This window comes from Schistocerca gregaria, chromosome 6 (assembly GCF_023897955.1).
Source record: "Schistocerca gregaria isolate iqSchGreg1 chromosome 6, iqSchGreg1.2, whole genome shotgun sequence".
NCBI classification, from domain to species: Eukaryota; Metazoa; Arthropoda; class Insecta; order Orthoptera; family Acrididae; genus Schistocerca; species Schistocerca gregaria.
Genome location: NC_064925.1, coordinates 463,813,123 through 463,825,266, shown reverse-complemented (window position 1 = coordinate 463,825,266; position 12,144 = coordinate 463,813,123). Strand labels below are relative to the sequence as shown.

The window sequence follows — 12,144 nt, the reverse complement described above, 5'->3', positions numbered from 1 at the left end:
CCCTATGTGATCATTAAAGACTATTATAAAGATGATAGGTTGCTACACACCTTATAGAGGACATGTTGAGTCGCAGACAGGCACAACATAAAGACTGCTATGCATTTGAGCTTTCGACCAAAAGGCCTTTTTCTAAAGTAAAATACTCACAGTATTCACACAAGTGCAACTCACACACACGACCAGTGTTGTCTTTGGCCGATGGGACCAGACTGCGAGCATCTGCGAATGATAATAGAACAACTCTGTGGTTGTTGGGGTATGGAGGAGACTAGGGTGGGGAGGGGGAGAAATAGTAGGGTAGGGTTGGGGAAGGGTGTAACACTGCTTGTGGGAGTGTGCAGGGATGTGGTGGGGACAGCTGGATGCAGTCAGGAGGGTTGAGGAGGGTTGTTGGTTGGGGGATCAGTAAACACCCTGTTCTCTGTTCCTTATCTACCCTGTAAAGTACGCATGAATCTACAACTGTCATGCCACTCACGGTCAAGTGGACGAGCAATGAAAGATCCTGTACTTCAGATAGAGGAGACAGTGTCCACAGGAGAGGATAGTACTTGAAGTACATTAGATACTAGTACGACAGGTACCGGGGAGCTGATTTGCAGCAGGTGCCATTCATTTGACAGTAGACATGGTGATTTCCAGATGCTTTTGAGCATCAACCAAATTGACCTGTGTTTGAGAACAGTATTCACAGTATGGCTGCATTATGGCTCATGCAGTTTATTACAGTACACGACAGTGAACAAATAACATTAAAATAAGCCTACTGACTACATTTTAATCCTTTGAGCTAAAAATTACTAATTCCCTATAAAAATTGAAGCAAACACACAAGTTGAGATTTCTGTCAAGGCAACAGCTAAACCTGTGATAAAAATTGCTAGTTTCCTAAAACTTTTTGAGGTTAGTAATAGTCATTAACAAACTCAAAAATAAGAGTTAATTTACAATTAATGATAAACACTCTTCTTGCAGGGAAAACCAGATGTAACTTAATGTCTAAGTTACAGTAATTAATCACAAACGTGGATTTACTGCGAATTAGGTTATACACGGGACAATAACAACTTCCGAAAATTCTCAGAAATGTTAATTTATTTGTGTTGATATACACTTAAATTTGGGGTGATCGATTCTTTGGCAGTAACTGCGTGTCATAAGTGCTGATTTGCTACGAAACAAGTTATTCACAATACTTGTACCACAGACTTAAGAAAATTTTCAAAAATATAGCTCTGTAAGCATGCAAAAATTCTCAAGAATGACCTATTTCTCATGGAATTATACAGTGAAATTCAAGAATGATTATTTTGAATGAGAATAGGCCTACGGTTCTCAAAAATTTTAAACGAGTATAAATATGTTCAAACATACAGTTGACAATAACAATATGAGATTATTATGGAGAAATTTTCTAATTATCAAATGAAGATGTTATAATCAGTTTAAAGAATAAGAGAAGAGAACATTTAGTTAATGATTTCTTCATGTTTCTTGATTAACAAACACCAATATTTCCCTTGATGTCACTTGTCCATCCAATCTCTTGACTCTTGATCAATCCTAATTTGGAACTTCTTCACTCTTACTTCCTTGGTTTCCACAGACATTTCCTCTTCACTTTTGCTTTCCAGGATTGTGATATTGGCCTACTACAACAGTGACGTTTTCTATTTAAGACAATGACGAAACCCAAAGTAAGTGCCCACACACAAAAAGACAAAAACTGAAATGAAATTCCACAGATAGTGAGTTCAACTCCTTCTCTAGGGTAATATGACCCCCCCCCCCCCCCTCTTAATTGAAAGCATAGACCTTATTTGAAAGTATCATTTAAATAGGAGTCTGAGAAATGCATGTAAATCCTAACAAAGGACAGATGTGTCTTTTGTGAACTTTGATGTTAAGATAATGAAAGCCATACAAGTAATGGAATGATTTAGCTTATATCTGTTCTGAATTGCAGATACTTATTTGGTGGCGGTGCACTCGTGATGAAGTTTATCCGTGGAGTCCCGTCGTTAAAGATCAGGACAGAGCAAATGTTCATGTGTATATGGTCACTGGGTAAGTCATTATGTGTTTATGCTCCTTTCACAGTCTTGCTTCATTCACTGTGCTCTGCATTGTTTTTCTTTTATTTTTCTTACATTTTCCCCCTGTTTTTTGTTTTGAGAAGGAAGAAACTTTCAATTAAGTTTAACAGCCATGCCTTTTAATAAGAATTAAATGTCTTTGATTTTTCAATCATTGGTGGTATATTATTAAGTATAAAGGATGAAGACTGTGATGCATTGTATTAAGTTAAGGAGTGGGTACGAAGGAGGGGAAAATATGCGGAGTACTATCAGTGTCGTATCAGTAACGGCCATCCTCAGATCTGAATGTTGGCAGAATGTTGAGGCGGTAGAGCTGTTTGTTACTACTTTAAATATCATCTACACTTCACCATTCACTGAAAGACACCCTGCTGCCTTGAGGTACCAGGCTCCTAAAACATGTTATTTTTTTGTGAATCATCCTAGCGTGTTGACAGACTGCTGATTTAGACAACTGACTATCAGAAGTTCTACAATAATAAGAAGATGGAGTGTGATTTTAATTCCAGCATTATTTATTAAGCAACCATTTTGCACAGGATATACTGCACAAAGCCAACTTTGGATGGTTCCTTTTGTGACCATCTTACTTTAACTTTTTGCCCTTTTCCTTTGGAGTATATTACAGGGTATTCTTAACAGTAAGTTTGGTTGTAGTTTTCATGACATAGGTTAGTTCAATATAGACTGTGCAAAACCCCATACTTGTCTCCCATTATGATGGATAAGTTTGAATTTTGGCATGGAGCGTCTACAACCTTCCTCTGTGATGGTACAAAAATGTGACAGCCTGCAATGTCACCCTCAGGCTCAGTGACACTTCAGACAGCAGGGTGATGACACATGTGGAAAAAGTACACTGTGCACATGCACCTCCCCCCCCCCCCCCCCCACACACACACACAACACTCACACACACAAACTTAACAAGGAAATAAGGGGTTTTCCAGCATGATAGTCTTCAAAAGGTAAATGTGAGAGAAGGCTGAACTGTTTTGTCAAATTTCATTTGCAGTTACCTGATGAAAGCTCTAACTTTTCGTGGTGTTCGTGAAGTTTTCATTATGTTGTCTTTTATAGTTTGGCTCACAGAAAAGTCAGAACAACTTCACTTAACCTTATGCTTATGTAACCAATGCTTTTTATTTTATTCTGTGCGTGTTGTGTTTAATTTTATAAAAACATCTTTTATTTATTTATTTATTTATTTTAGGACAAAATTCGAGCTGCTGTGCTACTATAGAACAGAATTTGATCCAGTCAGTGTATCTTTCAGCTGTATACAGCCAAATGTCATTCATTCAGTAGAGCAGAAGGTGTCAAGAAAAGTGAGTCCTACTATTGTCTTATCTGTATGTTCTTTTTCCTGCAGTCATATTAACAAGCCTTCAACAATAATAAATGTCCATTCATTCTTAGGGAGAAGTGACAGTGGAGAGCTGCACGTACGAGATAAGTAAATCACGTTTACAGCGAACAGCAGTTACTTCTGTCCCTCTACAGACTCAAGTTTGCTGCCACAGCTTCAGTCCGGATGAAGAGAAACTTTTGCTTGGCTGTATTGATGGCTCCCTAGTGCTGTTTGATGAGGGAAGAGGAGTTACACATACAGTAAAGGCAGCATTTGTGAGTGTTGTATCCACTGTGGGAAATTATCAACTCTAATGGTGGTGATTATTGTAGATTAAGTATCGTGTATGCTGCCATATATTGCTCGACTAGTGTCTCCCATTTTAACACTGAAGGGTCTGCTCTCTCTTAGGCATCTATGTACAGACTCAAAAGTCATATGACATGGCTCCTGTCGCTTTGGTACCAGCTGAGTGTAGTGTCATAGTGCCACTCTTGCAATGAATTCAGTGAACTAACAATGCACATGTGACATTCCAAGCAATTCTTTATCATTAAACCTATCCAAAATGCTGAGTATCACTGTTAACAATTTTGCTGCTTTGGGCATGTATACACATCTTGTTCCCCCCATGAACCATGGACCTTGCTGTTGGTGGGGAGGCTTGTGTGCCTCAGAAATACAGATAGCCGTACCATAGGTGCAACCACAATCGAGGGGTATCTGTTAAGATGCCAGACAAATGTGTGGTTACTGAAGAGGGGCAGCAGCCTTTTCAGTAGTTGAAGGGGCAACAGTCTGGATGATTAACTGATTTGGCCTTGTAACACTAACCAAAACAGCCTTGCTGTTGTGGTACTGTGAATGGCTGAAAGCAAGGGGAAACTTCAGCTGTAATTTTTCCCGATGGCATGCAGCTTTACTGTCTGGTTAAATGATGATGGCGTCATCTTGGGTAAAATATTCCGGACCTAAAATAGTCCCCCATTTGGATCTCTGGGTGGGGACTACTCAGGAGGACGTTGTTATCAGGAGAAAGAAAATTGACATTCTACAGGTCGGAGCGTGGAATGTCAGATCCCGTAATCGGGCAGGTCAGTTAGAAAATCTAAACAGGGAAATGGTTATAGGTTAAAGTTAGATATAGTGGGAATTAGTGCAGTTCGGTAGCAGGAGGAACAAACTTCTGGTCAGGTGAATACAGGGTTATAAATACAAATCAAATAGGGGTAATTCAGGAGTAGGTTTAATAATGAATTAAAAAAATAGGAATGCAGGTAAACTACTACAAACAGCGTAGTGAACGCATTATTGTGGCCAATATAGAAATGAAGCCCACGCCTACCACAGTAGTACAAGTTTATATGCCACCTAGCTCTACAGATGATGAAGAGACTGATGAAATGTGTAATGAGATAAAATAAATCATTCAGATCGTGAAGGGAGACGAAAATTTAATAGTCATGGGTGACTGGAATTCGATAGTAGGAAAAGGAAGAGAAGGAAACATAGTAGGTGAATATGAAATGGGGGTAAGGAATGAAAGAGGAAGCCGCCTGGCAGAATTTTGCACAGAGTATAACTTAATCATAGCTAACACTTGGTTCAAGAATCATGAAAGAAGGTTGTATACATAGAAGAAGCCTGGAGATACTGGAAGGTTTCAGATAGGTTACATAATGGTAAAACAGAGATTTAGGGACCAGACTTTAACATGTAAGACATTTCCAGGGGTAGATGTAGACTCAGACCACAATCTATTGGCTATGAACTGTAGATTAAAACTGAAGAAACTGCAAAAAAGTTGGAATTTAAGGAGATGGGACCTGGATAAACTGACAGAACCAGAGGTTTTAGAGAGTTTCAGGAAGAGCATTAGGGAACGGTTTACAAGAATGGGGGAAAAAATACAGTAGAAGAAGGATGGGTAGCTTTGAGAGATGAAATACGAAGGCAACAGAGGATCAGGTAGGTAAAAAGACAAGGGCTAATAGAAATCCTTGGGTAAAGGAAGAGAAATGGAATTTAATTGATGAAAGAAGAAAATACAAAAATGCAGTAAATGTTGTTGTTGTTGTGGTCTTCAGTCATGAGACTGGTTCGATGCAGCTCTCCACACTACTCTATCCTGTGTAAGCTTCTTCATCTCCCAGTACTTACTGCAACCTACATCCTCCTGAATCTGCTTAGTGTATTCATCTCTTGGTGTCCTTCTACGATTTTTACCCTCCACGCTGCCCTCCAGTGCTAAATTTGTGATCCCTTGATGCCTCAGAACATGTCCTACCAACTGGTCCCTTCTTCTTGTCAAGTTGTGTCACAAACTCCTCTTTTCCCCAATTCTATTCAATACCTCCTCATTAGTTATGTGATCTACCCATCTATCTTCAGCATTCTTCTGTAGCACCACATTTCGAAAGCTTCTATTCTCTTCTTGTCCAAACTATTTATCGTCCTTGTTCCACTTCCATACATGGCTACACTCCATACAAAATACTTTCAGAAATGTCTTACTGACACTTAAATCTATACTTGATGTTAACAAATTTCTCTTCTTCAGAAACACTTTCCTTGCCATTGCCAGTCCACATTTTATATCCTCCCTACTTCGAACATCGTGAGTTATTTGGCTCCCAAAATAGCAAAACTCCTTTACTACTTTAATCTAATTCCCTCAGCATCACTCGACTTAATTAGACTACATTCCATTATTCTCGTTTTGCTTTTGTTGATGTTCATCTTATATCCTCCTTTCAAGAGACTGTCCATTCCGTTCAGCTGCTATTCAAAGTCTTTTGCTGTCTCTGACAGAATTACAATGTCATCAGCGAACCTCAAAGTTTTTATTTCTTCTCCATGGATTTTAATATCTACTCCAAAATTTTCTTTTGTTTCCTTTACTGCTTGCTCAATATACAGATTGAATGACATCGGGCAGAGGCTACAACCCTGTCTCACTCCCTTCCCAACCACTGCTTCCTTTTCACGCCCATCGACTCTTATAACTGCCAACTGGTTTCTGTACAAATTGTAAATATCCTTTCGCTCCCTGTATTTTATCCCTGCCACCTTTAGAATTTGAAAGAGAGTATTCCAGTCAACATTGTCAAAAGCTTTCTATAAGTCTACAAATGCTAGAAATGTAGGTTTGCCTTTCCTTAATCTATTTTCTAAGATAAGTCTTAAGGTCAGTATTGCCTCACGTGTTCCAATATTTCTATGGAATCCAAACTGATCTTCCCCAAGGTCGGCTTCTACCAGTTTTTCCATTCGTCTGTAAAGAATTCGTGTTAGTATTTTGCAGCTGTGACTAATTGCACTGATAGTTTGGTAATTTTCACATCTGTCAACACCTGTTTTATTTGGGATTGAAATTATTATATTCTTCTTGAAGTCTGGGGGTATTTCGCCTGTCTCATACATCTTGCTCACCAGATGGTAGAGTTTTGTCAGGACTGGCTCTCCAAGGCCATCAGTAGTTCTAATGGAATGTTGTCTAATCCCGGTACATTGTTTCGACTCAGGTCTTTCAGTGCTCTGTCAAACTCTTCACGCGGTATTGTACCGCCCATTTCATCTTCATCTACATCCTCTTCCATTTCCATAATATTGTCCTCAAGTACATCGCCTTTGTATAGTCCCTCTATATACTCCTTCCACCTTTCTGCTTTTCCTTCTTTGCTTAGAGCTGGGTTTCCATCTGAGCTCTTGTTATTCATATAAGTGGTTCTCTTTTCCCCAAAGGTCTCTTTAATTTTCCTGTAGGCAGTATCTATCTTACCCGTAGTGAGATAAGCCTCTCCATCCTTAAATTTGTCCTCTAACCATCCCTGCTTAGCCATTTTGCCCTTCCTGTTGATCTCATTTTTGAGACGTTTGTATTTGGTTTTGCCTGCTTCATTCACTGAATTTTTATATTTTCTCCTTTTATCAATTAAATTCAATATTTCTTTTACTACCCAAGGATTTCTACTAGCCCTCGTCTTTTTACCTACTTGATCGTCTGCTGCCTGCGCTATTTCATCCCTCAGAGCTGCCCATCCTTCTTCTACTGTGTTTCTTTCCCCCATTCCTGTCAATTGTTCCCTTATGCCCTCCCTGAAACTCTACAACCTCTGATTTAGTCAGTTTATCCAGGTCCCATCTCCTTAAATTCCCACCGTTTTCCAGCTCCTTCAGTTTTAATGTACAGTTCATAACCAACAGATTGTGGTCAGAGTCCACATCTGCCCCTGGAAATGTCTTACAATTAAAAACCTGGTACCTAAATCTCTGTCTTACCATTATATAACCTATCTGAAACCTTCCAGTATCTCCAGGCTTCTTCTATGTATACAACCTTCTTTCATGATTCTTGAACCAAGTGTTAGCTATGATTAAGTTATACTCTGTGCAAAATTCTACCAGACGGCTTCCTCTTTCATTTGTTACCCCCAATCCATATTCACCTACTGTGTATCATTCTCTCCCTTTTCCTACTTCTGATTCCAGACACCCTTCACTACCTGAATAATTTCTTTTATGTCATCATACATTTAATCAATTTCTTCATCTGCAGAGCTAGTGGGCATACAAACTTGTACTACTGTAGTATTCATGGGCTTCGTGTCTATCTTGGTCATAATAATGTGTTCATTATGCTGTTTGTAGCAGCTTACCCGCACTCCTATTTTTTTATTCATTATTAAACCTACTCCTGCATTACCCTTATTTGATTTTGTATTGATAACCTTGCATTCACCTGACCAAAAGACTTTCTCCTCCTGCTACTGAATTTCACTAATTCCCACTATATCTAACTTTAACCTATCCATTTCCCTTTTTAAATTTTCTTACCTGCAGTAAATGAAGCAGGAAAAAAGGAATACAAACGTCTCAAAAATGAGATCGACAGGAAGTGCAAAATGGCTAAGTAGGGGTGGCTAGAGGGCAAATGTAAGGATGTAGAGGCTTATCTCACAAGGGGTAAGATAGATACTGCCTTAAGGAAAATTAGAGAGACCTTTGGAGAAAAGAGAAGCACTTGTATGAATATCAAGAGTTCAGATGGAAACCCAGTTCTAAGAAAAGAAGGGAAAGCAGAAAGGTGGAAGGAGTATATAGAGGATCATACAAGGGCGATGTTCTTGAGGACAGTATTATGTAAATGGAAGAGGATGTAGATGATGATGAAATGGGAGATATGATACTGCGTGAGGTGTTTGACAGAGCACTGAAAGACCTAAGTCGAAACTAGGCCCTGGGAGTAAACAACATTCTACATTCTAGAATTTAATCTTCAGCATTCTTCTGTAGCACCACATTTTTGAAAGCTTCTATTGCCTTCTTGTCTAAACTATTTATCGTGAACGTTTCACTTCCATACATGGCTACACTCCTTACAAATACTTTCAGAAATGACTTCCTGAAACTTAAATCTATACTCGATGTTAACAAATTTCTCTTCTTCAGAAATGCTTGCCTTGCCATTGCCAGTCTACACTTTAAATCCTCTCTACTTTGACCATTATCAGTTATTTTGCTCCCCAAATAGCAAAACTCCTTTACTACTTTAAGTGTTTCATTTCCTAATCTAATTCCCTCAGCATCACCTGATTTAATTCGACTACATTCCATTATCCTCGTTTTGCTTTTGTCGATGTTGATCTTATATCCCTCTTTTAAGACACTGTCCATCCCGTTCAACTGCTATTCCAGGTCTTTTGCTGTCTCTGACAGAATTACAATGTCATCAGCAAACCCCAAGGTTTTTATTTCTTCTCTTTGGATTTTAATACCTACTCCGAATATTTCTTTTGTTTCCTTTACGACTTGCTCAAGATAGGCACAACAAAAACACTGACAAATAAAGTTTCTGGAAAGTAAGGCTTTTGTCAACAATAGATGGCACACACACACACACACACACACACACACACACACACACACATACACACACATACACACACACATAAATATGCAAGTTGCACATACGACTGCAGTCTTAGCACCACTGCATGATAGGAGTGGTGATTGGGTGGGGGTAAGAAGGAGACTGGGGCATGGATGCGGGGGGATAGTAGGGTAGGGGTGTTGGACAGCGAAGTACTGCAGGTTAGGTTGAGGGCAGGGGAGAGGTGGGGAGGGCGGGGGGGGGGGGGGGGGGGGTGTAGCGGAAAAATGGAGAAGTAAAAAAACTTAATGTGATGGTGGAAAGACGGGTGTCTATTGCTGGAATGGGAACAGGGAAGTGGCCTTTATTGTATTTCAAGTGAATTTTATGTATTTGCATACATGTATTACACATTTGACGTACAGTAGTTCTAGCAAGAGAAAGGATATATTTAGTGCATGTGCAAATGTTTCTAATTGTTAAAAGTGTTTACTAATAAGTTACATCTCATTATTAATGTGACCAGTGTTGGCATTTCACTGTAAGTAAGGTTGGATTCCTCCTACATGTTAGTCAGGGGGCCTAAAGATGGCATAGTGTAGTGCTGAAACTGGTTCCATAAATAAATTACATTCAAAATATAGACAGCTGAAGGTGTTTTTAATTTTACCTTTAAAAAAAAAAATCATAACATTATCAAACACTACAGTTTATTATTTACCTACAGTCATCTGTAGCTGGAAAATGATTTGAAGCCTGTTGATAATACACCATAAAATTCATGGCGGAAGAAAGTATGTAGCCAGTGTAGCGTGTTACAGTGCACATTTATTCCTGTATCAAACCTCAGTGTTCTTCTTTATTTATGTAATTTAAAAAATAAAAGATATGTGGTAGACACTGCAGACCTATCTTAGCAAGGGCTGTTTGAGTGTGGTTTTCATCTTTGAGTTTTTTTTATATTATGCACCATATTTGCTGGGCCCCCTTTCATTTAATTGATTATGTAAATACTATATTGTTCTAGATATCCACAACAGTATCTTGGCACCCTGATGGCATGTTAGTTGTAGTTGCCAATGAAAGGTGTCAGCTACAGTGTTTCGACACAGCACTGGGCTGTATCAGGAATCAATTGGTGAGTGAAGATATTACACCATCGAGTTTGTTGGACCTCGGATCCTACTTTAGGACTCAGCCAACCCTTCTGCACATGGAATGGAATAAGAAGACCGATGTCAGCCAATATGCAGAAAACTTTTGCCAGACAGATGGGTTCCTTTTACTTCAGTTCGAAAGGTAAGTTGGTGTACGACGATTTTATTATTAAGAGTAGATCATAAAAACAGATTAGTATTTAAAGAATAATTAGGTTTTAAGTACCCAACATGGTAGTTGCCCTTACTGTATTTCATGTCATCAAAAAATTATGTTTCACGTTTGATAAAGTTTGAGCAGTTTCATGTCCAAAAGTGTTGAAAGAAATATCCACTTACATCAACAGGTCAGACCAGTAACTTATAAGAGAAGTACTTGTTTGTAAATGCTGGAAATTAACTGTTGGAAAGTGAATTTTAGAACAGGAATTGTATACATGCAGTGCTGGGTCATCCAAAGGTGCATTGTTTCTTTCACCTACCAGAGACCTGCGTTTTTACCATTCCACATTTAAAATGAGGTTTGGATTTTCCTTTTGATATTGTGGCAGCCTTCAGAGCAGACTTACTAAATATTTTACTTACTGCTAGCACTGGTTATACAAACTTTCTTATTTGCAATAACAGCCTAACTTGTAATAAGCCATATCACTGAATACAATGTTTGTTCTTCTACATCTACATCTACATCTACATCCATACTCCGCAAGCCACCTGACGGTGTGTGGCGGAGGGTACCCTGAGTACCTCTATCGGTTCTCCCTTCTATTCCAGTCTCGTATTGTACGTGGAAAGAAGGATTGTCGGTATGCTTCTGTGTGGGCTCTAATCTCTCTGATTTTATCCTCATGGTCTCTTTACGAGATATACGTAGGAGGGAGCAATATACTGCTTGACTCTTCGGTGAAGGAATGTTTTCGGAACTTTAAGAAAAGCCCGTACCGAGCTACTGAGCGTCTCTCCTGCAGAGTCTTCCACTGGAGTTTATCTATCATCTCCGTAACGCTTTTGCGATTACTAAATGATCCTGTAACGAAGCGCGCTGCTCTCCGTTGGATCTTCTCTATCTCTTCTATCAACCCTATCTGGTGCGGATCCCACACTGCTGAGCAGTACTCAAGCAGTGGGTGAACAAGCGTACTGTAACCTACTTCCTTTGTTGTCGGATTGCATTTCCTTAGGATTCTTCCAATGAATCTCAGTCTGGCATCTGGTTTACCGACGATCAACTTTATATGATCATTCCATTTTAAATCACTCCTAATGCGTACTCCCAGATAATTTATGGAATTAACTGCTTCCAGTTGCTGACCTGCTATTTTGTAGCTAAATGATAAGGGACCTATCTTTCTATGTATTCGCATCACATTACACTTGTCTACATTGAGATTCAATTGCCATTCCATGCACCATGCGTCCATTCGCTGCAGATCCTCCCGCATTTCAGTACAATTTTCCATTGTTGCAACCTCTCGATACACCACAGCATTATCTGCAAAAAGCCTTAATGAACTGCCAATGTCATCCACCAGGTCATTTATGTATATTGTGAATAGCAACGGTCGTATGACACTCCCCTGTGGCACACCTGAAATCACTCTTACTTCGGAAGACTTCTCTCCATTGAGAATGACATGCTGCGTTCTGTTATCTAGGAACTTC

The 12,144-nt window shown here is 39.2% G+C and overlaps 1 protein-coding gene across 1 annotated transcript in view; it reads left to right on the top strand.

The window, feature by feature from the left end:
• Nucleotides 1-12,144, top strand: part of LOC126278081 (WD repeat-containing and planar cell polarity effector protein fritz) — a 61,592-nt gene that overhangs the window by 10,117 nt on the left and 39,331 nt on the right. Inside the window, exons 5-8 of the mRNA XM_049977919.1 lie at nucleotides 1,970-2,070; nucleotides 3,316-3,430; nucleotides 3,522-3,728; nucleotides 10,353-10,624. Coding sequence (XP_049833876.1) covers nucleotides 1,970-2,070; nucleotides 3,316-3,430; nucleotides 3,522-3,728; nucleotides 10,353-10,624 — 695 coding nt within the window. The remainder of the gene's footprint in view (nucleotides 1-1,969; nucleotides 2,071-3,315; nucleotides 3,431-3,521; nucleotides 3,729-10,352; nucleotides 10,625-12,144) is intronic.